This window comes from Cyprinodon tularosa, unplaced genomic scaffold, assembly GCF_016077235.1.
Source record: "Cyprinodon tularosa strain WSP-4 unplaced genomic scaffold, ASM1607723v1 ctg503, whole genome shotgun sequence".
NCBI classification, from domain to species: domain Eukaryota; kingdom Metazoa; phylum Chordata; class Actinopteri; order Cyprinodontiformes; family Cyprinodontidae; genus Cyprinodon; species Cyprinodon tularosa.
In genome coordinates, this window is record NW_024039234.1 from 246,582 (window position 1) to 272,269 (window position 25,688).

The following is a 25,688-nucleotide window of genomic DNA, read 5'->3' on the forward strand; positions in this document are numbered from 1 at the left end:
TTTAACATCGGGCTATGCAACTTTTAGGAAATCCTCAGTGTATGTTCCCCACAGCTATCCTAAAAGTTATCTGGAACTTTGACAACATGCTAAAGTTTAATTTGTAACTAAAAATATCAGAAAACATCCACTTAAAACTCCTTAAAGGCTATGAGAAACTGAAGGGAGCCTCGCCTAATGCTCCCTTATAAGTTGCGTACCTACTGTAAAAAAAAATAAACATACCGGTAGTTTATCTGTTACTTGGCCCCTAAATAGGTTTTCTAATTCTTTATTTGTTTACAGTGAGTAAAGAAGAAGCAGCCCCGAGTGTTGAGTTGGCCTTCCCTCCTGGCTGCTGGTTAGCTCTGCATAGTCTGCCACAGAACCCAATATAAAAGAAATTCTTACATTTAACTTAGTTAGTTGACAACACAAGGAGGGACCAGGACACCATTTAATAGCCTATCTTTCTGGGAACATTGCGTATGAGATTTTCCAAAGCTTTTCTGACAGGGAGTTTCAGCATAAATGTTTTGTTTTTGTTTTTTTTTTGTAAAATCAGGGAACAATCCTCAAAGCTTCCTAGAAGCTTTTACTTTGAAAAGCAGCTCTTTTGGGGTAAGACTCCTTAATAATTCAGTCCATTTCCTTTTTTGTGCAGCTCCACAAAAAATATTATTGAATCTCTTTTCTGTCATATTGAATAACTTGTTTTATGTAATCAGAATTTACAACTCACCACTAATATTTTACCCCAGAGAAGAGTTTAGGATTGATTTCTAATGAAGTACTCTGCATAATTTGTAAGCTTTTATGAACTGATGCCATAGTGTGTGGTGGAAACATTAAACATGGCTGATTAAACAGGAATAAAGGTGATTTGAATGGTTCAAATGTAATGCAATTTAGATGTGTGATATATAGCCTACTAGAAAAAAATATATTACTTTATCTTTTTGGCTAAATACAGAGAAGAATTGCCACAGCACATAGGGTTTGCAGGGTATACTGTAGTATATAAATTAAAGAGATGCACAGCATGAAACTACCTCTTTTTAAAACCCTTTTTTAGGGTGGGGGGGTCTACGCAAATGCATACACTCTTATCAGATCCATCAGAAACATTCGTAGGAAATTTATCCTTTTTGCAGTCTTCTTATGATCAAGTCTTAAAGGCAGTCAGTGAGCGGCTACAGAAGATTATCCAGCGGTTAGAGGAAACCTCTCAGCTTGGCTTGGTTGGATGTTTCTCTTGTCCTGCATGTTTAGAGCCAGTCATAGTCATAGCACAGGCGGACACTTGAGCAGTCAGGATTATTTTCTATAATTCCTCTGTAACGGGTTTTGGTGCAGTGAGGTTCAATCTTGGGACCAAAACTGAAATCATGTTGATAAAGAGCAGATGGACACCAGTCTAGCAGTTTGAGTCTCTGGCTACAACAAATCCAGCCCCAGGAGGGATCACTAGAGAAAAAAGGCCAACGGTGGCCGCAGTTTCCAAAAGCTTCAGAAACACATAAACATGCAGATGAAATGGTGAGAGGTTGGGGTGCTTCTTGTGCTTCTATATCTGTCAGGAATCTGAGCTTAGCTTTAAACGGATGATTTTTTAGAGCCATACATGTGAGAGTAAAGTGAGTAAGTCCCAAAAACGATATATTTATACCACCTTCCAGCTCAGGTGCTGCATTCATCAGCAGAAACACTGCCGACTTCCTTTTGTGACCTCCTCAGAGGAATGGACCGTGTTGGGAACAAATCCGCTTTTCACGCCTTCCCAGCCATCCTGGATCTGGATGTCACCGTTCCGGACCAGCTCGAAGATTTCCCTCGTCAGATCCACGAACGCCTGAGGTAAAATAAAGGTTCAGTCAGAGCTGAAGGTGGTTAGGAGGATTTGTGAGTTTAGTTTTAAGATTTAACTATCAAAGAAGGAGCAATACTTGAACCTATCTACCAGCACTTTCTTTAACGTCTCACTTTAACTTTCCAATCATTCCACAAATGTGTGGCAGAGGTAGACATGCAGTTCTCAAATTATATTTCAATTTATTTAAAGAACATATGTTTTTTTTTTCCATTCAAACTGACCCTATTTGAAAAAGTTATTCTCTTAAAACTCACTACTCGGTGGGAGAATAAAAACTTGAAGTCTCTGCATTGAGTCTCCCATATGAGGAGGAATGTTGCCACACTCTTCTGCAATGATGGAGAGTTTAGGGGCATAGTGGACAGGTTGAGGTCAGACCAAATCATTTTTGTGAGTTTTTAATTCTAAATTTTGACAAGGCCACTGAAAAACCTTTCACCCATCGATGCTGGAGGTTAAGATTACTGCACATCTCCTTAACTGTCATTATAATGCTACTTGTTTTTGTCTTTTATTGTTGATGTCTTATTCCCATTTTTGCCAATTCAATCTGCTGAATATTTCTCAAAAAGTCTATGAAATCATTAAAATGATCTGCTAGCAAATACTAGATAGTGTGTCATGATCTTGGCACTTATGACTTAATGGTTCATTCCATTCACCTGTCTGGCTCTGCCCAGTTTCACATCGCAGTTTATCTGTTTCACCTGCTCTAGTCTCTATTTCAACTGCTTGCTTCCAGCCGTCAGTGCCAGATTATTCAACCATTCGGTGAGAGTTCTCTAGCGTAACTGTTTATTGCCTCATCCTAACCCGTTCTGCCTCTGGACCTCTGAACCTGCCTGTTCCTTTTCTAATCTGTTTGCCTGACTTGTCTTCGGACTCCTGCTGGATTCTGCCTGTGGACTGAACATGGATCTGCCTCCTGGCTTCGAGCCTTCAGTACCTCTTCGGATCTCTGACCTTCTGGCCCGAAACTCTTCGACACTGGCTTTGTCTGCTTGGTTCTGCTCGTCATCCAGTTCTGCAGTCTGCAAGGCTTCAGCGCGTGGAACTCCCTGGGCTGCGTTCACCGCGTGCTCCTTCCTTTGTGCACAGAATTAACTCTAAGGCCCGGTTAGTGACTCACGTACTTGTAGTCGTCCTCCGTCAGATTGATGTGGTCACTAACCTGAGTTTTCCCACTGCAGAGATACCGGCCTTAGCTGCTGAATTGCAGATCTGATGTCCCTTAATAAACACTTTTGAGAAGTTCGCCTGTCTATTCGATTTGAATTCTGGGTTCTCTGTTCTGAGCCTTGACAGATGGGTCTTTGTTTTCTGTTGGGTTAGCAGTAGTAAGGCCTAGCATCTTTGCCATAGAGGCCATATTTGCCTAGTTTGTCTCTTACTGTTGAATCATAAACATGAATCTTATTTGAGGTAAGTGAAGCCTTAGGTGCTTTTTTAAGTTATTCTTTGTTGTTTTGTGAACAAAGAGTGATTACGTTGGCTGCTCACTGCTGCTCCATGTTTCTCCATTTGTGGATAGTGATTCTCTAGTTTCTTGGAGTTACAAAGCTTTAAATAGGTCTTTGTTTCTTTTTCTTGCAGAAGGTTTTCAGTAACTTTGTGTCTGGCTTCTTTAATTGTCTTTAGATTGAGTTATGATGCTTTGCTTATTTTTGAGATCTTTATGCTTACTTCATGTTGCCAGACAGTTGCTACTTCACACTCTCTTGAGTGGTAATAATGAAATGAAGCTTAACTTTCAAATTTGGTTAATCACAATAATAATGTCAATACTAAGGTAAATACTTTTTCATATACGGCCAAGTTAGCATGGAGAAATGTTTTCCTTTAATAAATAAAAGGACCGTTTGAAAACGGAAACTTGTCTGATAATGTTTTGACAATCACATTGATAGAAAAAGAAACCTCTCTACATTCAGACCTTCTCCACATTAATAGCATCCCGCGCTGATGTCTCCACGTAACGCATCCCGTAAGCCCCCGCCAGCTTCTCGGCCTCGTGCTGGGTCACCTGACGCTGGGCCTCCAGGTCACACTTGTGGCCAACCAGCAGGAAGACGATGCTGTGCGGCTGAACGTGGCTTCGCGCCTCCTCCAGCCAGTTATGGACGTTCTGGAAGGAGCGGCGGTTTGTGATGTCGAAGAGCAAAAGGCCACCCACTGAGTTACGGTAGTAGGCTCTGGTGATGGACCTGAATGGGTAGATGAATGTTGAATTGCTGGTTTAACTGATTTATTTCTACAAACATAACATGAGGCATCTTACAGAGATTTTTAGTTTATAAAATTAGATCACATTTTTTCCAGTTAATTCAATATAATTTATTTTTCTGGTGCAAAACAATAGAATTTCATATTTTCTTGTCAGTTAAAATCTAAAAGGTTTGGTTTGAATTTGTTTTAAGAAAAATCCTTTAATGTGGATTAAATTACCATTTTGAACAACATTTCTTTGCAATTAAAGCTGTAAGTCTATCAGGTTATGTCTCCATCAGCAGCACACATCTACAGATTTTAATTTATGACCATCGTTTTTTAAAAACTTGTCTAATTATGTCAAAGATATCTGATTTCCGACAGATTCTAAAGTGGATTTTAGTCTGGAATTTGACTGCACCTTTTAAGACAAAAAAAATGCAAACTAAGCTATTATATAAGGCAGGGAATCCGGAACTGATTCACCAACCATCTATCAAAACAAATAGAAAATGGGAAAAAGAGAAAGACAGAAAATAAATTATAGCAAATAAGAGCTGACATATTTTTTCTTCTAATGTCTGTGGTTGAAAACCAGGAGCCTTAATCTTATGACGCCCTGCACAAATTTGATTTAAGTTTTAACAATACTGAGGATTACACGTATTTAGAAAATATAAATCCAAGAAAAAAAAAATACATTTACTTTTTTTAAATTTGATGATAACCTAAATTCATCCTCGAATAAAATATGTCAAATTACACATACTTTCATGTTAAGATCAAGGGATGAAAACATTAGTGACACATGGTAGAGAAACTAATTTCCAAACTGGGGGCAATGAAACTAATGCAAAAATGCAAAACCAATTAAAAAATCAATGAACAGAACAGCAAGATGTGAAAAGAAAGGTAAAAAAAAAAGATACTTCACTGTACATAAAGAGTAGCGCTAAATATGTCACAGCTAAAACTGAAGAGTTGGGCACAGTTTTCTCAGAAAGACGTCTGAAACAGAAAGAATTATATTTTTCATATTATTTCATCCAGAAGACGTAAGACTGGCAATGAGGAGACAATTTTTCTTTAGTCTGAAGGTTTTTTTGTTTGTTTTATCTATATTTTAATCCTCTAAAGAAGGTCATTTATGGATTTCAGTGAACAAACCATTCTCATTGCAAGGATATGAAGAAAATTAGCGTATGATAGTGAGTGTTGGCCCAGTGGTTAAAGCAGTGCGCTTGTGCTCTGGGAAGGTGGCAAGTTGCTGGTTCGATCCCCACAGCCTGCACCTTGGCCCCTTGAGCAAGACCCTTAACCCCACACTGCTCCCTGGTCGCTGCACAGTGGCAGCCCACTGCTCCCCAAGGGGATGGGTTAACTGCAGAGGTAAATTTCTCAAATGTGGGATCAATAAAGTTAAATGATTTTTTTTATTATTATAAATCACATTTTCATTTATATGTGAACATTTCTTGATAAAGTAAACCAGGGTGTTATTTTTCTGAAAAAAAGAAGGGAAAAAAAGAATGTCCCAAATAACAGAGTTTGCAAAATCATTGCAACTACAGGAAAAAAATGGCTTCATAGCAGGAAAAGAAAAATGTGTCTACCTGAACCTCTCTTGTCCTGCAGTGTCCCAGATCTGAAGTTTGATCCTTTTTCCAGGCTCAATCTCCACCAGGCGAGAGAAGAAGTCCACCCCCACTGTGGGGTCTGACACCTGGGCGAAGCGACCCTCCGTGAACCTGCGGATCAGGCATGACTTGCCCACAGTGGAGTCTCCGATGACGATCAGACGGAACTGGTAAAGCCATATCGTCTCCATGACTCAAGACTGTAATCTGTAAATGAGAACAATATCAGGAGGTGTCTGACTGCACATAAAATGAAATAATGCAACCATTTTTGGCATCTACTTTATCGTATTTAGATACTTTAACACAATTGTTTCATGTAATCAGCCTAGGACATGAAAAAAAGTGGTTACATGATTTTTTCCGGCATAGATTTAATGAATAATTCCATTTTTTTTATTATTATTATTTCTGAGTAGTTTTCTGGTTAATTTAGTCATTTATATTTCCAAAAATATCCTCTTCTATTTCTGAAGAGAGAGGTGAAAAATAGGAACTTTCTGGCAGGCATGGAAAATAACCTTTATGTATGAAAAACATCATGAAATATAACAGTGGCCGCATCATCCTGTGGGGTTACTTTATTCAGTAGAGACAGAGAAGCATATCAGTGATTACACTAAGACAGAGGAAGTCACTGTATATAAATCCTAGAAGAAAACATGCTGTAAAAGATATTGGATGGGGAAAGTTTTACCTTCCAGCTGCATTAGAGAGGTATACATCACAGCATATAAATAAGTCAGAACAACTCAAATTCCAGGCCTATGTTCTAATGAAAAGTGATGATCATAGATGGTTTTCTTCCAATCTGATTGATCTTGATGGTTTGCAAAGTAAATTGAAAAAAAGGTAGAGAACTATTCCTAAAAGATGTAAAAAAAAAATATATATATATATTTTTAAGTATTTCATATATTTACACACAGTACTTCCAGATGTGCCTCCACTTCATAGCTACATATTACTGCATGTCAGCCTCTGATGTAAAGTGTGACAAGTGTGAACATGTTCTATAACACTTATAGACACCCCTGCAAGATATGTTTCTAAAAGAAAGAAAAATAAATGCATTTCTTCCAATAGATCATAATTTTAAATGAATTGAAATAATGAAATTCAATTAAGAGTTTACATCTCTGGAATAATTCTGATAAGCTCTTATCATCTTAGCCTCTGTGCATGTGATTCACACAGGGGTGATCTAATTTGAGGGAAAAGGAGGGTGGGGGAGGCCACTCCCCTCCAAGTCAATAAACAGTGGTGTAGTCAGCCCCCCATGTGGATTGTAGAGTATCTGAGAGGCAGCAATCACACAAAATGAGGGGATGGAGTAAGCCACATATAGCTTTCATGAAGAAATAATGCATAAATAGCAGATTTTTAAAAATGGTAATCTGTGTACATTGTCAGAGGCACTTTGTATTACATGCATTTAGGACACATATTTGTCTTCAAATGAGAGCCTACCTTGATTCAGAGCTCAGGGTCTGTAAAAAACAAGCTCCATGTTGACGATGGTGTCTTCTGAAAATGACCCCTGAGGCTGTCGGTGGCTGTGATGCAGCAATTCACAGAGATAATCCCCCTAAGATGCAGCACATGAACCCGTCCAGCATCAAGGCTTTAAAGAGGACAGACAGAATCCAGCTGGTGAGTGTGCATATCAGCTGATGATGGGAGCTGCTATTATTTCCGTGTGAGCTTCCGAAATGGCAGCATCACCACCAGACGCAGCCGCGGCATCACGCACAAACATCTCCTCCTCGCTCTCATCAGCACCAATCCCCTAACTGCGCAGACAGTGGCGCAGCTGCAGGATCTTACGATGCTGCATTCAAGTGTTGCAGGAAAAAAAAATGCTGGAAAAAAAAAAAACACAGACTACACGGTGCAGCTGCATTAAGCTTCACCACATGTACAAAAAAATTATGTTTAAACAACTTTCACATTTTAGGTAATATGTATTCTCACACATTATATATATATATAAAAAAACATTGAATTATTCATATTAATCTACATAGTATATAAATATAGACTGTAGATCTATTGAATGATCATTTTGCAAAACTCAATCAACCAATAAAAAGTAAGAAAGCAACACACAAACATAGTGGCATTAATTAATCTAAATGTAATTGTTACAGCTGGCCCACTCAGGTAATAGTGAAGTTTTTGTGAAACAACGCTGAGTCTGATCCGAGCAGTACTTGAAAGCACCAATTAGTGTAAGGGATGTCAGAAATAGTGGGGTAAATCTTTCCATAGACACCAAGGCTGCTTCATTCAAGGACTGTCGGGACAAATTGTTATGTAAAAAGTAAGCACCTGTGGAAAATAAGATTGCAAGTTGCAATCTTATTTTCCACAGGTGTTTACTTTACTATGTGCTGCAATTTGCAACACATAGTAAAGGAAAAAGCTTCATTTAGGCTACTATTTATCTTTCAAATAATTTATAATTTTTTTAAAAACAAATCGGCTACGTCAAAATTAAACCTTAGTCAGACGAGTTCCTTAATCATGTTTCTACATTATGCTTACCTGCCTTGTATCTCTACTTAACTAATATATATATATATATATATATATATATATATATATATATATATATATATATATATATATATATATATATATATATATATATATATATATATATATATACATATATATATATATATATATATATATATATATATATATATATATATATATATATATATATATATATATATATATATATATATATATATATATATATATATATATATACTAATAATAATATTTATTATAGTAATAATAATAACAATAATGAAGATCGTTATTTAATAATGAGATTGATGCCTAGATTTACAAGCTGCACTTGAATGCACCACTAACTAGAAGGCTGTTAGACATCGTAGAAACTCCCATAAATGTTTCCCTTCAGCGTGATCTGCGCAAAACCGTCAACGCTGTATTATTTTGGGTTTTTTGGGGGATTATCTCTCCTGCAGATAGGACTGATGTAAGGTTTTATTTTTTTATAGTTTGATGGAATAACTAACAAGACGATTTCCCATGACTTTTCATGCAGGTTTATTGTACTGCATCAAGTTTTCTTCATATATTTTCTTTTTTTTTTTGGCAAATTTATTTCCGAGCTGCAGGGATGCAGCTGGAGCTTCTTTTCAAAGTCTTGGTGGTGGGGGACCTTGGTGTTGGGAAAACATCTATTATCAAGCGGTTTGTCCATCAGGTTTTCTCCCAGCACTACAGAGCGACCATTGGTGTGGACTTTGCCCTTAAAGTTCTGCACTGGGACAAAGACACTGTGATCCGGCTTCAACTGTGGGACATAGCAGGTCTGTCTGAGGTTTTACAGCATTAAAGAAAATAAAACACAGTCGATATTTATAAAATACTTTCAGATAATTAAAAAGGACTTGATGCTGAGGTTGTAACTTCTTCCTGCCCTCTGCATGCCTCAGCCTCTCCCTGTATTTGATACCTGCTTGTGGAATTTGTCTTGTGTCTGACACTGACTCAAGTTGTCCCATGATCAATAAAATCAATCACATGATGGCAACCACTATCTAATAAGCCCTCAATCTCACTCACATATGATGTGGCACTTTCTGTTTTTGTTTCAGGACAGGAGATGTATGGGAACATGACCCGTGTCTACTACAGGGAGGCAGTGGGAGCACTGGTGGTGTTTGATGTGACAAGGGCCTCCACATTTGAAGCAGTGTTAAAGTGGAAGGATGACCTGGACTCTAAGGTGCCACAATCCGAGGCTATTCTTTTTAGGAGCTTTTTAGGAGAGGAATTATATTACTCTTAATTTCGGTTGCATCTTTACCTCAATTTTCTGCAGTCTAAATTGCATTGTGAGTTAGCCATTCCGTGTTCTAATATTTGCACTTATCGATATCTAACCTGACTCCGCCAGATGGATTTGCTCCGCATATCCATCTGGAAACCTTCCGTTGAAGTAATTTTGGGAAGAGGCGAAAATACTGGTTAGCTGATTGGCCTATGTTGGTGATAGACGGGCCAAATAAACCAATCAGATCAACGAAGCATATGACGTACTAACTCTTGCCGAAACCAGTCGGGAGAAGAGCAAAAATATCTTTTCCTCTGCTCTCTGTTTTGTTCTTCTTTCAGTGAAGAAATACTCTGTAATTCCGATAAAACTTGCTCAATAGCCACGCTAACGCTAGTTTCATCGGCTGAAGCCGCAATGTTCTTTAGACTGAACTGTTGTGTCACACCTCAAACCGCCTCATAGCCAACGCTGATTGGACCTTCGTTTGGTGAACTGCTCCAAATTTTCTTTAACGGAAAGTAGCCAGACTGATCTGCGAGTGAAACCTTGAAAGCTCGCGAGATCAGGATGGTCTCACAAGGCTAATTGATATCTATAGTGACACAGAAATAAAGTTGCGTTTCATCAGCTTAGATATAAAAAAGATATTCAGTTCATGTTGGTTAACATGAGACCTTGCGTTAAACTTTTAGGAATCTCATCTTTGTTCTGTTCTAACATACTAATTATAATACATATTTTTATATAAATCACTATGTTATAATCAACTGTGTCAAACAAGCAATGAAATCCAATAATAATTTAAATTGCATTGCTGTTAGAGGTCTCAACTATCTAAGTATAAATAATGTGTCACTTTACTTAAAGTGGCATTAATGATTTCAAATGATACTGCCACCTGTGGCCAAAATACAAAACTGCAGCACTCTTCTGCTCATTGTCGGTCGTGCACACTCGTGCTTAAGCTGGTCATACAGTGCACAATTTTTTTGCACTTTTCATTCTCTAGTCTGAGAATTTTTCAATCAGGCAGAGTTTCAGCCTCGTCGTGCGTTGTGTAGTATACGGTGAGTAATAAGCCTCTAGGGGTGATTAGCCTCTCATGACCACCTCCCGATCAGGAATCGTAAGGTCGGGAGAAAATCAAACATGTTTGAAATTCAGCCGGCCGTCGTAAGATCGCATCAGAGCGTCGGGTGAACAGTGTGAGAAAATACACTCTGAGCTGTGAACTTTTAAACCCTGCGATTTCGTCATACAGTTTGAGCTGTAGCTCAATTGAAAATATCGCACAGTGTATGCCCGGCTTTAAAGGTATAATGGAGAATTTTTGCGAATTGTTGAAAACTTAAAAAATAAATGCACATGCACAACCCTGTACCCGCTCCCAAGAGTGAACGCCAATTAAACGCATGCAAGAGCATGCAGGAGCCCATTTCTTCTCGAGGAGGTGCGGGGATGCAATAAGCCAGTCGCTCAGATGGATCTCATCTCACCAGTGTTTATTTATAAAAAGTTACCCTGCAAATAAGACTACTGGTACAATAAAAATAACAAAACATGCTTGTATGTGTGTGTGCACAAGCCCTTATGCACGCTCTTTTTAAAAGTTGCTATTTCCATCGCTCATAATGTGAAAATAGGCTACATATAGGCAGTGGCGCCTCCAGAAATGTTTCATAGGCATGGCCAGATGGGGCCATGAAAATTCTTGGGGTGGCCACTGAAACTAAAAGCCATTACTTCAGGGTTTGAATCTACTATTGTGGTAAACCTGCCTGTAGAAATCATAAAGACGTCAGTAAACACCTACTCAGATCCTGGTTTATTGTGTGATTTCTAATGTTACGTCTCTGGCTGAGCATAATGGGACGAAATGCTAAACTGATGCTACTACAATTTACCCTGGCAAGTAGGGTGGCCAGTGGGGTGGACACGGCATTGCACAGGGTGGCCGTGGCCACCCCCTTGTGGCGCCACCGAATATAGGTCCTACATGAGTTATTTTCTAGGTATGTCAAATTTAGACTCTAAATTGGCCTGTGAAAATCTGAACCAGAGTAAAGAGAAGCATACAGCAAATGAAATATCTCAAGTGAACATGGCTGAAAATACATGGGTACCATCACATCACGCTGATTTCAGGTCATACAGTGTTAACAGTTGCTGACTAGAATGATGGTGATGATGGGTCCTATGTTGGAGGCACATTCAGATTACTGATATATTTAGCTTTTAGCTTTTTGTCTTGATTATATTTTCATTTAAAAACAACACTGGAAAAAAAATCAAAATCTAGATAAGTCCTTTTTTCTTTAAATGAGTGCATTTGCTCTTGGACTGAGAAGGTAAATAAGACACTTTGCCAATGGAACAAGACAATTTGCACTTAAAATAAGAAAACACAATTACATTGTCTTATTTCAAGTGCATGTTATCTAATTATCTTATTTTAAGAGTAAAAATTTTCATTCCAATTCAAATTAAGGGTAAATACACTTAATTTAAGACATTTTTACCTATTTCTAGATCCCTTTTTCCATTGCAAATTGAAATACTGAGCATATCATGTTTTAAAAATGTTTCTTTGTGAAGAAAAAGCTGTTCAACTACAACTTTCGGAGTTCTAATGAGTAAGTAAGTAAGTAAGTAAACTTTATTTGTATAGCACTTTTCACAGACAAAGTCACAAAGTGCTTCACATGATAACATAAAAAACAACACAAGTAAAAACAGATAAAATGCAATAAAAGCTATAATAAATAAGGGAATAAAACAACAGGCTATGTGCTTTGGAAGGCTAGTGAAAACAGGTGTGTTTTTAGCTGCTTTTTAAAGATGTCCACCGAGTCCAGAGAGCGCAGGGACAGGGGGAGTTCATTCCAAAGACGGGGTCTCCTCGGGTTTTAAAACGGGTCCGAGGAACCATAAGCAGGTTTTGACCTGAAGACCGTAGACTGTATGAGACTCTGAGCAGTAGTTACTTTCTTTTTTGCAAATATAGAAAATGATTCAAAAAACAAAAAAATGATGTTAATGTTCTGCCGTTTCTACTAAGAGTGAGTCAGATTGCAAAAGTTGGATGGGGTGACATCTAGTTGTAGAAATAACAAATTGCATGCATTTCATGCAAATTGCTGCGTGTCTCATCTTTCCTTCCAAGAGTGTAAAACATCAACTGTTATTAAGTAATAAAGATGGCAAACAGTGTAGCATTTTGTAAAAAAAACAAAAAATTGCGAAGTGTAATTTTATTTTTTTAAGTATAGTTTTACACATTTCATGATAAAAAATATCTTGTTTATCTTGTACTGTCTGCTTTCTATTCTTTTGCATCACAAATATTCTTAATTCCCTCAAGTCTATTGAAGTATTTTGTGAAATACTCTCGAGTTTTGTGAGCATAATGTTTTCTCTTCAAAGGTATGAACTTATGTTTTATATAGAGAGGATACAGTATACAATCATTTTATATGGAAATAACTTCCACAACTAACGCAGAACTAAAAACTCAAGAATAAATTTAATTGCAGCATTTTGGAAATGCACCCTTTACTTTTATAAGCCGAGTGTCGTTGAAAGTAATATATATTATTAAAGCAAATACTGTCATGTAGTGATGGGTCCAGTAACACCAATGCATCGGTGCATGCCTCGAGCCCAAAGAGCAAAACACTGTATCGGTGCGCTTGTCGTTTTTAAGAAAGTCATGTGACTGATACAGGAGTTGTTTCCAACTGTCTGACCCACTAAACTGTGTTTAACAAACATATCTGTCAACACGATGAATCTGCTAAAAAATGTCTCATCTTTTGGGGTTTATCATTAAAATTATCAAGAATTTTGGAGCAGACTAAAAGGAATAGGAACGTTTCAGCTGTTGCGTTTTTATTTAGATTATCTGAATTAAAAGTTCATTTCAAATTTACTCTAAGATAATTACTGTTTTTACTGTACTTATTGTTTTACAGAATTACTGTAAAAATAGATGTACTCAAGTAATGTAGTGAAAAGTATAAGCAAAAAGTAGTGCAGATGGAATGACAGTTTTTTTTTACATTTTAGTAAACTTTGAAGGTTAAATTCACTTAAAATAAAATAAACAACCAAGTTTAGGATAAATTTAAACTGGCTTTGTGAAACAGGCGTATCCTATTGGTGTTGATGAACAAGCCAAGGCAAGACCGACTTTGTAGTCAGTAGGTGGGGTCAAAACACTTGGTTTCTCACGCTCGTTTTTTTAGCGAGAGTAACTAAACCAAACATTGAAAATGTATCGGAGTAAAAGTATGCAATTAAGTTTGTAAATGTAGTGAACTAAAAGTAAAAGCTGTCAAAAAAATGTATACTCTTGGAAAGTATAAGTTCATAACTTCCTTTTCACACGGGGTATAATAAGAAATTGACATAGAGGCACATTGCTAGAGCAGATATACAGTAACAGAGATTTAACAAAATATTATGAAGTATTTTTTTTTTTAAGTTTTGTTTTTTATTGAAATAATTCTCATAACTGCTGACCAGCTTTTGTTCATTTTCACTTGTATGTTGAAAGATTGTCTTTGATAGTGTCCTTCATGTCTCTGAGCTCGGAGAGCCTTTTGCCATCGCCCTAATCTTTAGCTGCCTCCACAGATTCTCCATCAGACTGAATTCAGAATACTCTAAAACATTAGTATAACTTCCATTCATAAGAAACATAAAAGATGACTTTAAATCAAAATCTAACATACAGTATGTTTGAAGAGTCCAGTTAAAATCAAGTATAAAGATAACATCACCACAGATGGTACAGTTATAATGTAATCTAATTTCTATGTTTCTCAAGTTGACTTTGAACCATGGGAGACCAGTTCCTGCAGTACTTCTTGCCAACAAGTCAGACCAAATAGCGTGCCAGCTGCCCAAACTGGATTCCTTCGGCAGAGAGAACGGGTTTGTAGGATGGTTTGAGACTTCTGCAAAGGTAACACCGCTTATGACATCATGCCTGCATCATCCTGACCCATGCTACTGATTTTTATCCATGACTGCACCAGTGTATTTAAAGCCTTCTACAGATAGGAATTGAAAAAATACCAATAAAATGATAAAAAGTTAGTTTGTAAATAAAACATTTGGAGTTGCCACTAAGGCACAAGAATGTGGCCTTAAAGTCGATTGATTTGCTTAAAACAAAAGTTACTTTCGAAGCTCGCAACAGACAAATCGAAGATAAGTCTAGCTCCCCCTTCTGATTCTGTATGCCAGAAGAATTATGTCACAATTTAGTTCAAGTTGCAAAAAATATATCAAAACAATTTCAAAACAAAATATTTAATTTTTATTAAAATTAATTTCGGACTGTCGTGCTGACTGATGAAAGTGGAATTCAGGCTCAGATGATGATCAAAAGTTAACTCTGCACACATAAGGAATACATTTATGAGAAAATAGAAGAATCTTCAACAAAATAACTCAAATTCATGTCAACTTAACTAAGTAACTGAAAGTCAACTAAAACTGGGTAGCTACTAATTACACATAGAATGGTTGAAAACCATTACCGATAAAATTATGCAATGATATCAAAGTTTTGTTAAAATTTTATGTTTGTAGAACAAATTTTATTATAAAAAATTTGAAAGGAGTTTTAATTAGCTTTTAAACTACTATAGAGTTATTGGAATGTCTTTAATCCAATTAGCTCTTTTGAAAGTGTCTTTCAAAGCGGAGTAGGGCTGGAATCTGCAAAGCAATGCAACCTCCATTAATGTTTAAACTTATTATCATGGCTTACAGTAGTATACTTGTATATAAAGGACATTTTTTAAAATTTTCTTTTGTATTCTGATCATCAGGAAAATACAAACATCGAGGAGGCAGTCCGCTGTTTAGTGGAGCATATCCTGAACAACGAGGAGTACCTGGTGACAGAGCGAGAACCCAACTCCATACCTCTTTCTGAATACGCAAGCAGCACAAGTCGTGATTTGAACTGTTCTTCATGTTTAAAATGACGGCTGCAGAGAGGAAGTACTTTAAAAAAAAAGCCAAGAAGGAGGAACTAAAAAGAAACTCCTTTTTACAGATTAAGAGTGAAATTACATGTTTTTAAAACTAAGCTCACACTGCATATCATTGCATAGCTTGTAGAAATTCAGCACCAGCATTTGGTTTTTAATGGTTTTTTTGTGTTGTTTAGTTGCCATATTTTTAACCCTATTCCTACACCTAACCCATGATAAGGGACAGGGTTGGAACATTAAACAAGCGTAACAAGAAAAAATGTTTTGTTTCCTGTGATTTTTTTTTTTCATCTTTTCTACAGCATCTTGCATTTAGGCTTTCAAATTTTAAAATGGGATCCACAATTCTCTCATTCACACATAATTATCTGGTTTTCCGATTATTTATGTCTTGATATTAGCTGTTGAACCAGGAAGTGAAACCTCTATTTTTATACATAATTTAGATCGAAATCTCTTTCAACTTGTTAATATTTTAATATTTATGTAGAGTTTGAAATATTTTCTCAAATTAAGAGGTTACTATTCTGCATGATTACCTATGTATTACCCCTATAAGACCTGATAGTAGAGTTAGATATAAAAAAAAAGGAATAGATGATACTAAAGGTGTTAATTAACTGTTGAACAGGAAAAGCTGATCTACCAATCTAATGAGAAGAAACTCAGAAGTATAATAGTCAAAAGTAAATGTTAGGTACTGCAGCATTATTGTTTCTATGACAACTCCAGTCTGAAGACAATGCAAACATCCTTGAAGAGATGGATCTTTGCTGGAGAGAAAAGCAAAGTCTTTGACACCTGACTTGCTGTCAGACTGTTGCTCTGTTTTTGTTGTAAGTCGTTGTTTGCAGCCATAAAATCAATATCCTGCCAAATCCCACTTTGTTCTTTCTTTCTTTTAAAGTAGCAGAGAAGCAGCCTTCTACCTTTGTTGAAGTGTATCTAGAGTGTTTTTGTAAATATCAATTTTCTTGTTTAAGTATTGCTTTGTATTTTGCCTCTAAACCAGTGATGTGTTTAAGTTTCAGATTGCAGAGCTACAAATCAGTGACTATGTTCTTTGTGCGCACCCCATATAGCAATACATTGTGTTTTTTCTGGCCTTTTTTTATTCTTAGGAGGTTGTCATATATTTACAGAACATTTTATAAAATAATTTCTCCTAAAAACAGCAGAAAAAAGACTGTCTGCAACAGTAGTTCTGATGAACTTTGATTTTTAAAACCCTCTCCTTCACTGCAAATAATAGAAATCTAAATCTGTCATCTTTTCTTAAAATAATTGCATTTTTTTCTTGAAATTACATCTAAAATAAGAAAAAAATAAAACTGCATTGTCTTATTTCAAGTTCATATTATCCTTTTGGAAGAATAAAAATATCCTGTCCATTTGCAAATAATCTTATTTACCTGTCTGATTAACCAAATTAAGGGAAAATACATTTTATTCAACACATTTTTACTTATTTCTAGATAATTTTTGCAGTGTAGTTCAATATGTTTCTAAAAAGTAAAGAAAGAAAAACATACATTTTAACACCACAGTGAGAAATAAACCTAAAAAAGAATCTGAAGGAAGGGATTTAATCATACCTTAAAATCTTAAATTTAACGTTCATGATGAAAGAAAAAAATCTGTTTTATTACACGGTTAATAGAGCTTCATCCCTGTGACCAGAGGACATTAAAAGCAACAAAACGGCTGAATTGGGAAAACATGATTATGCTGAAAATATTCCAACAGAGTGATTTTGAATTTCTATTAGCCAAACTAATTTCATACCAAATAACAAGATTCTGAGCCTCTTTTATTAAAAACACACATTTTATTCAGCCTGCCATTTATGCAGTACAAAATATGAACACCTGACCTTTCTCACATAATAGTCCAAGCTGTGGGCTTTTAACTCAATAAAAAGGACCAAAGAGCTGATTTAGGCAAAAATCATTTCACAAATACCAATCTTAAGCAATATAAGCATAACTGTTCATATTTAGCACTGTAATGCATTTTAACGTTCTTTATTCTGTGAGTAAAACTTTTGACTTCAGCCATATTTTTTGGCAGAATGCATTTCGATAAAATGCATTCTGCATTATGCATTATAATCACTTAATGTTTGATTTTTACCAAGTGTTTGACTAATTGTAACACGTATACACAAAAATCCTTTTGAAACCATATTTAGTCCATCAATCTGTCCTTTATTAGATTATTCAAATCTGTTTGAATGCACTTTATGATAGAAAACTTTCCAATTAATTTTAATTTAATGGCACGTTGACCCTCCTCTGGGGGATCAGTGGAGAGAAAAACATTATTTTTAAACAGATGGGAACCTTAAGAGTTTGCTCATGAATTAGCAATCATTCACAATCAGCAGGGGCTGAAAGGACAGGAAGTATACAGAAGTAATTAGAATCAGTTTTAATTCCTTTGAGTTTTTTTTATTGTGCCAGAGCACAGCACAAAAGGAAAGACAATGCAATTAACAGAGATATTTACCAAAATCATGCAGATAGATCAATTAAATGTTTTCAAAGTAAGAGATCCAATAGAATTTGATCATTGTCTTTGCAGGATCTACTTCTCCCAGATGAGCATGTGTTTGCTTGTTTTGCAGTTGTTGTTAAAGCAAACCCTCACACATGTACAAAGCTAGGGCTGCATTATATGGTAGTGGTCTTAAATTGCAATGTTTGCTGTCCTGCAACTTTTGTTTGTGTCTCTGCTTTAACACATCTAAGCCCAATAGTCAGGTCATTAGCAGGACTTTGGAGAAATTGGCTGAATGTTGACGAACAACTGAAGTTCATGCAGTAGCTTCAACATGAAAATAAGCAGAGGTAAACTACAGAGGAATAGAACAAGGAGCAATCCCCTAGGAAGCAGCAATCTCTCTGTCAACAACGCCACTTAGGTAACAGACAAAGCAAGACTTAAAGACAGATATGCAAAGAGTAAACCTGTCTGACAGTAGCTCTGTCAACATGACAGGCTTGTTTGAGATAAAAACTTTTTTTTTTTTTTTACAGTGTGCTGTCTGGCAATATGTGCCAATAAGAATAATTGTCTTGATGCCGAAAAGAGCCCAACAGATTCATAAGTGGATCTGTTGGATCTTGATTTATGCATATAAATTGTTTTATTATAATCATGCAGGGAGTTTTACAGATTATATGGACACTGCAATGTAAGTAGAGCAGGAAAGGAAAAACAGAAAAAAAGGAGAAAGGATGAAAGAAAGAGGAGATAAAAGGGAGATAATGATAAAACATCTTCAGTCTGCTTCATCACCTGCAAAGAGATGTAAAAAGAACAGCACAACCAACAGACATGGTACGAGATATACAATAAAGTAACACCTTGATACTATCGCTGAAGTAGTATTATTTAATCTGACATGTACTCTGTTTTACCTGAAGATAAGAATATGGGCTCTCTGTATGGAAAATAAGTATATATATATATATATATATATATATATATATATATATATATATATATATATATATATATATATATATATATATTATTATGATTACACGTTTGGCTACAGAATGCTAATATAAATAGATCACAATTTAAAGGGACAGGCACACTAACAATAAAGGTGGGCTTTCTTTAGTATATAGATTAATTATATATATTATATTTTATATTTGTGTATATATTTTTATCTTTATTATCTTGTGTGGTTGGTTTTATATATATATATATATATATATATATATATATATATATATATATATATATATATATATATATATATATATATATATATATATATATATATATATATATATACACTATATTGCCAAAAGTATTTGCTCACCCATCCAAATTATTGGAATCAGGTGTTCCAATCACTTCCATGGCCACAGGTGTATAAATTCAAGCACCTAGGCATGCAGACTGTTTTTACAAACATTTGTGAAAGAATGGGTCGCTCTCAGGAGCTCAGTGAATTCCAGCGTGGAACTGTGATAGGATGCCACCTGTGCAACAAATCCAGTCGTGAAATTTCCTCGCTCCTAAATATTCCACAGTCAACTGTCAGCTGTATTATAAGAAAATGGAAGTGTTTGGGAACGACAGCAACTCAGCCACGAAGTGGTAGGCCACGTAAACTGACGGAGCGGGGTCAGCGGATGCTGACGCGCATAGTGCGAAGAGGTCGCCAACTTTCTGCAGAGTCAATCACTACAGACCTCCAAACTTCATGTGGCCTTCAGATTAGCTCAAGAACAGTGCGCAGAGAGCTTCATGGAATGGGTTTCCATGGGCGAGCAGCTGCATCCAAGCCATACATCACCAAGTGCAATGCAAAGCGTCGGATGCGGTGGTGTAAAGCACGCCGCCACTGGACTCTAGAGCAGTGGAGACGCGTTCTCTGAAGTGACGAATCGCGCTTCTCCATCTGGCAATCTGATGGACGGGTCTGGGTTTGGCAGTTGCCAGGAGAACGGTACTTGTCTGACTGCATTGTGCCAAGTGTAAAGTTTGGTGGAGGGGGGATTATGGTGTGGGGTTGTTTTTCAGGAGCTGGGCTTGGCCCCTTAGTTCCAGTGAAAGGAACTCTGAATGCTTCAGCATACCAAGACATTTTGGACAATTCCATGCTCCCAACTTTGTGGGAACAGTTTGGAGCTGGCCCCTTCCTCTTCCAACATGACTGTGCACCAGTGCACAAAGCAAGGTCCATAAAGACATGGATGACAGAGTCTGGTGTGGATGAACTTGACTGGCCTGCACAGAGTCCTGACCTCAACCCGATAGAACACCTTTGGGATGAATTAGAGCGGAGACTGAGAGCCAGGCCTTCTCGTCCAACATCAGTGTGCGACCTCACAAATGCGCTTCTGGAAGAATGGTCAAAAATTCCCATAAACACACTCCTAAACCTTGTGGACAGCCTTCCCAGAAGAGTTGAAGCTGTTCTAGCTGCAAAGGGTGGACCGACGTCATATTGAACCCTATGGATTAGGAACGGGATGTCACTTAAGCTCATATGTGAGTCAAGGCAGGTGAGCAAATACTTTTGGCAATATAGTGTATATATATATATATATAATATATATATGTATATAGAACTGTAACTGGAGCGTGTAACAAAAGTAAATTTCCCTCTGGGATTATTAAAGTATATCTGTTTCTGATTCTGAATTAGATATTTCAGGTTTTGAATCATCAACGTCCAAGAATGTCACCACAGCAAATAATTGCCTCATAAATTGAGGGGGGGCAGTATTCTGCTTTAAGACCCCACCCCCAAATTGCCCAATCGCCCTCCTCTCTCAGTCACCTGATTCATGTGCTGCCATTTTACACACAAGTTTGACTGATTGAATAAGTGAGGGGCAGGAATTGGCCTGTTTCTAAAATCAAAAAGAGATTTACTCAGTTTATTTATTGGTTTGTTTCAGTGAGCAAACTGAAAGAGACAAAGACTGCAGCCAGCGTGGGGTGCTGTGGAGATCAAAGAGGTGTTTGAGAATGGATTTGATTCTGGGGGGGGGGGGGTCAACAATTAGAGGAGGGTGGGCGGATGGGGAGGAAAGGAGGATGCAGATTGGTGTGATTTCTTACGGGATGCCGGGCAGATCTGACCATTAATCACTGTCCGTTTTTAGATTAGTGACATTTCCGCGCTGGACGCACCCTGACCCCCCCCCCCACCCCCCCCCCCCACCCCCATCTGTTTCAGGCAGACCTCCCCTGACCACCATTGGAAGCCGGTTCCTCGTGCACATTTGTGACGGTCTTCTATTTTTTCCTTGTTCTCCTTTTTTTTTCTTTTTGTCCGACGCATGAATTCTCCCACCGGATCCTCCTGTCCTCCTCTTCCTCCTCCTCCTCCTGACTCTCACAGAGGGCACTACCCTCCTCCCTACCACTAAAGACATTTCCATCGTCCTCCCCTGCTCCCCCCATCCGGACACGACCACCACCACCTCCTCCGCCTCCTCCTCCTCCTCTTCCACTGTAACATGTCGGGACAGTCTTTGACGGACCGGATCGCCGCCGCGCAGCACAGCATGACCGGCTCTGCCATCAGCAAAGCCGTCTGCAAGGCCACGACGCATGAAGTCAGCGGACCCAAGAAGAAACACCTTGACTGTAGGTTGAAAGCATGCCATCACTGCTCCCATTCAATAGCCTGCATGCACCTTTTTTTCATCCTCTCTCTTCACAAAGGACAGCCTGTACAACCACCATCCCGCCGGGGTATGTCTGCAACCTGCATTTATTTCAGTAAGAATATGCGTCTAGGATGAGCCGTGGAGGCGCGCATGCAACAATGAGCCTGGGCATCATTGGGCAACATTTAAATAAAGGGGCACTATCTGGGCATGTCATTCCGGGGAAATAGGCCACTCTGGTTTGGGCTAATCTCATTGCAACCAGCCGGTTTATAGTGCGGGGCCTATCTATTATTAACGCCACTATCATCAGCAGCATGCATGCAGCAGTATATGCACCCCCCCTCCATCCTCCCCCCACTTCAGTACATAATGTGCATTATCGCGCAGCATCACCAAACATCTTCCTCTTCATTCCCACAACCGCGCATTCAAGTCCACAGCGGCTCCTCTGGGCTTTCATCATTAATGAATGTCCTGCTGTCAGTCCTCAGCGCACAATAGCGATACTACTGCTGGTGAGGAGGACACAAGACAAATGTAGATTTTATTTTATGATCTTAAAATAATAAAAATAAATATTTTTCATTATGTAACTTCTTTAAAACAAAAAATAGCTAAAAAAAAAAAACACTTTTTAGTATGCACTGCAAAAAACATCTAGAAATAAGTACAAAAATAAGTGTATTTACCCTTAATTTTAGTAGGTAAATAAGACGATTTGCCAATGGAATCAGTATTTCTACTACTAAAATAAGATAATTAGATAATATTCACTTGAAATAAGACAAAGCAATTGTTTTTTTTCTTATTTTAAATGTAAATTCTCTTGTTCCATTGGCAAAGTGTCTCCCTTATCTCCTCAAAACAAGACAAAATTCACTCAATTTAGGCAAATATAACTCATACAGATTTCCATTTTTTGCAGTGATTCTATAGAAATGTCTAACACACCATCTCTAAATACTGAGTTATAGGAGTAAGAAAGAAGCAGTCACTTATAATTGATCTAAATATTTTCCAGTATATAAAAAGTCTCCCTAACCCAACCTGCTTAATTATGGCTTATTAAGACCTGAAAGCTGAATTTGTAGCAGTTTATCCATTGGGGGTATAGGTTCTTTTAAGATCCTGAACGTCTACTTCTTTTGAGCACTACTGAAATGTACATTTTACTTGTATTATTGCTCGGAGAAATAAAAAAACATTTTTGCATTAAAGATACAACAACAAAAAAACATTTTTATCTGTCAACATGTTCTATCCAGAGCTCCATAAGTGAAAACATTTTATTTTCATCTGGTTTATATTCATAAAAAAAAAAAATCCTCTTCCTGAAACCCTTTGCTATCCGATTATTAATCGATTAATCAAAAAAAAAAATCTATAGATTAATTGATTAGCAAAATAATCATTAGTTGCGTACTAGTGTGCGTACATATTCTAACAAATGTTAATGTTTGTGTTAATGATTCCCAAACAGAATCAATTTTTCAGAGTAGAATTATGCAGCGGGGCTGCTCAGTGACGCCTGTTTGTTTGCATGTTATCCCTGAGCATGTGTGGATTCTCTCTGGGTACTCCGGCTTCCTCCCACTGTCCAAAAATATGCCTGTTAGGTTAATTGGCTTCTCTAAATTCTCCTTAGGGGTGCGTGAATGGTTGTTTGTCTCTATGTTCCCCGGCGATGGACTGGCGACCTGTCCAGGGTGGACCCCACCTCTCGCCCATAGACTTGCGACCCCACCTGGGATTAAGCGTGTCAGAATGGATGGAATTATGCAGCTAAAGTCAAACCAGAGATGGTCAGAAGCAAACCAGACTCCTTAAAAACACAAAATAGGCTTCTCATTTAGCACAAAAGCAAAGAACAAAAACAATCAGATTGAAATTTCAGCATTATCAGCTACTTTTTGTGTGCTGCCCAAATTTACACCACAGGAGGTGCCTTTTCCTTTTTAGTAGTTGGTATACAAGCGTTACAGCTTTTTATGTTTGTTTTATCAAATTTTTTTTTTTTTTTAGCCTGCAGATGATGATGCCCTAGGCAGAAATACATAACATCAATAGATGTTTGACTGTAGCTGCTTTGTCCGTTTACCAGTGATCATAATTAGGTTAGGTAGCCTTTTCAAGGTTTTTTACGATCACTTGACATAATCAATAGAGAGCACATCTAATCAACGCAGCTGAGAGTCAAACCAAAGAAAAAAAAAAGAAAGAGTGAGATGGCTAATCTGGAGGAAAATGTGGATAAATCAGCCGGAGAGAGACACCATGAGGCAAGTAGCCAAACAGCCTGAGAGTCAGTCATCCAGCTGCATGCACAGCCAGTCAGCCGGCAACTCTGGCAGCACATTACTCAGTCATGTCCACAGCAGAGACATTGGGAATTGTGGGCCCCTTTAGGGAGCTTTGCCACCAGGCGTTTTAACATCTGTAATTCTTTGCCCCTATTTAAAAGTAAAAAACAAACAAAGAAAAACAAAAACTCACAAGAGTGTCTGAATATGATCAAAAATCATTAGTGCAACTATAATGATTATTACTGCTTCTTTGATTTAATCAATGATCTAATTATGAAGGTTTAAAATGGGCTGTTTGTTTGGAGGCAATAGTTTTGTGCCTAGAAGCTGAAGATTTCAGCTGCATGCTTTGATTGCATGGATTCATTTCAATTGATGACTTCAAATAAACATTAAAATACATTAAAGAAAATCAGGCGAAGTACCTAATGTAATTAGATTCATTTCTGGCAAATCTTCAAGCACTCTGTAGCTGTGCAGATACATAATTTATAGAAGGCTGTCCACTTCTGTGTCTGTCAGTAGTAGGAGGGTTCAGAAAATGAAAGCCTATTTTTACAGTTCCTGCAATGAATTTTATGTAGTTGCTCTCAAGGACAAAAACAGTTTCCCCAAGGTCTGAGGAGCCTGCAGGGGACTTTTATTGCGATCTACTCCTGGTTTCATTAATCTGCACTAAATCACCTGTTTGCCTGTTTTGTACTTTGAGAGCCAGATAGTTTCTATTTCCAGCTGGAGAACCTGTCTCGTATAAGGCAGGGTTTAACATGCTGAGCGTGAAATGTTAAAGGTAGAAGGAAATGCATTCGTAAGGAGGAGGTCAGTGGTTCTGGAACTGGAACAGGCTGAGCAGACCTGGAAAACAGAAGGAACAAAGAAGCAAACAAACTTCTGCAAAGGAGGCTATGATGAGTCATATGTGAGCCGCGTCAGGTCTGCATTTTCACTTACATTATACCCACACTCTCTCTGTTCAAGTTAGTAGGGTTTTTTTTTCTTTTTTTCTGCACTGCCTGGTAAACAGTGTCATCCGAAGCAACACTTTATAATGGGAAACCTTGAAAAAGCTCTTGGAGGGAATAAAAATCACAAAAGTGAGATGAAACGAATGTAGAGAACAGAATTTAGTGCTGAAAGGATGGAAGCCATATTGGAAATAATATGTTATATTTATTTAGTGCATCCTTCTATAAATATCAGTAAAGTTGTTTTTTACATTTACACCAAGTGTGTGTGTATTAGGAGAAAGGTTTTCTTCAACATTTGTGGTCTAATACATGTAAACCAGAGCTGCAGGTCAACATTATGTAGGAAGAACAATGATGTTACATAGAGAGGTTTTCTTGTCTGAGTCACTCTTCAAAATGAGAAATGAGGTCCAAAGTTAATTTTCCCAAGCTAATAGCTTTTATCAGAAGCATCAGAAGCATTTGCTTTGGTTAGATAAAACTACATAGAGCTGTTCAGTACTAAACATGTTCAAAGAAACGTTTCCTATGCTGTTAGGTACTGTGGAGATCCTATGATGCTGTCTGCCTGTTGCTCTCATCAGAAACATCTTCAACACTTTAAAATACCATGGTAACTGGAATAACAAAAACTGTAATTCCTGCTAAAATGTCTGAATATAGGTATTTTCTGAGTCTTCTATTAGGATAAGTACAATTAAATGTATGGTCGAAAAAAAAAATGACAGCGAGCTTCTTCTACT

General features: G+C 37.4%; 3 protein-coding genes across 5 annotated transcripts in view; 2 read left to right on the forward strand and 1 right to left on the reverse strand.

The window, feature by feature from the left end:
* Nucleotides 1-234: 234 nt before the first annotated feature.
* On the reverse strand, nt 235-7,494 carry LOC119795225 (ras-related protein Rab-39B-like). Its single transcript, XM_038303109.1, has 4 exons — nt 7,168-7,494; nt 5,674-5,904; nt 3,786-4,056; nt 235-1,831 (listed from the first exon to the last, which is right to left on the reverse strand). The coding sequence occupies exons 2-4, from the start codon at nt 5,886-5,888 to the stop codon at nt 1,676-1,678; spliced, it is 642 nt and encodes a 213-aa protein (XP_038159037.1). The 5' UTR covers nt 5,889-5,904; nt 7,168-7,494; the 3' UTR covers nt 235-1,675.
* Nucleotides 7,495-8,656: 1,162 nt separating this feature from the next.
* rab38c (RAB38c, member of RAS oncogene family) lies at nt 8,657-15,682 on the forward strand. Of its 2 annotated transcripts, XM_038303108.1 has the most exons (5): nt 8,657-8,710; nt 8,853-9,047; nt 9,336-9,466; nt 14,346-14,483; nt 15,358-15,682. In XM_038303108.1, the coding sequence occupies exons 2-5, from the start codon at nt 8,855-8,857 to the stop codon at nt 15,514-15,516; spliced, it is 621 nt and encodes a 206-aa protein (XP_038159036.1). In that variant the 5' UTR covers nt 8,657-8,710; nt 8,853-8,854; the 3' UTR covers nt 15,517-15,682. The 2 variants fall into 2 exon arrangements, with proteins under 2 accessions (XP_038159036.1, XP_038159035.1); XM_038303107.1 differs by lacking the exon at nt 8,657-8,710 and having other exon boundaries at nt 8,802-9,047.
* Nucleotides 15,683-21,360: 5,678 nt separating this feature from the next.
* The window catches only part of LOC119795214 (phosphatidylinositol-binding clathrin assembly protein-like), a 50,337-nt gene continuing 46,009 nt past the window's right edge, over nt 21,361-25,688 (forward strand). For both annotated transcript variants that reach the window (XM_038303090.1, XM_038303091.1), the window contains exon 1: nt 21,361-21,648. In XM_038303090.1, coding sequence (XP_038159018.1) covers nt 21,519-21,648 — 130 coding nt within the window. In that variant the 5' untranslated portion in view covers nt 21,361-21,518. The remainder of the gene's footprint in view (nt 21,649-25,688) is intronic.

What these genes read in the sequence shown, in the direction of transcription:
- LOC119795225 (XM_038303109.1), bottom strand. Translation starts at nt 5,888, where the DNA reads ATGGAGACGATATGGCTTTACCAGTTCCGTCTGATCGTCATCGGAGAC. An exon ending in GCAGGACAAGAGAGGTTCAG is followed by an intron (nt 4,057 to 5,673) that starts GTAGACACATTT and finishes CTACCCATTCAG; the next exon opens with GTCCATCACCAGAGCCTACT. An exon ending in ATGCTATTAATGTGGAGAAG is followed by an intron (nt 1,832 to 3,785) that starts GTCTGAATGTAG and finishes ATTTTACCTCAG; the next exon opens with GCGTTCGTGGATCTGACGAG.
- rab38c (XM_038303108.1), top strand. Translation starts at nt 8,855, where the DNA reads ATGCAGCTGGAGCTTCTTTTCAAAGTCTTGGTGGTGGGGGACCTTGGT. An exon ending in TCAACTGTGGGACATAGCAG is followed by an intron (nt 9,048 to 9,335) that starts GTCTGTCTGAGG and finishes TTTTTGTTTCAG; the next exon opens with GACAGGAGATGTATGGGAAC. An exon ending in GGTTTGAGACTTCTGCAAAG is followed by an intron (nt 14,484 to 15,357) that starts GTAACACCGCTT and finishes TCTGATCATCAG; the next exon opens with GAAAATACAAACATCGAGGA.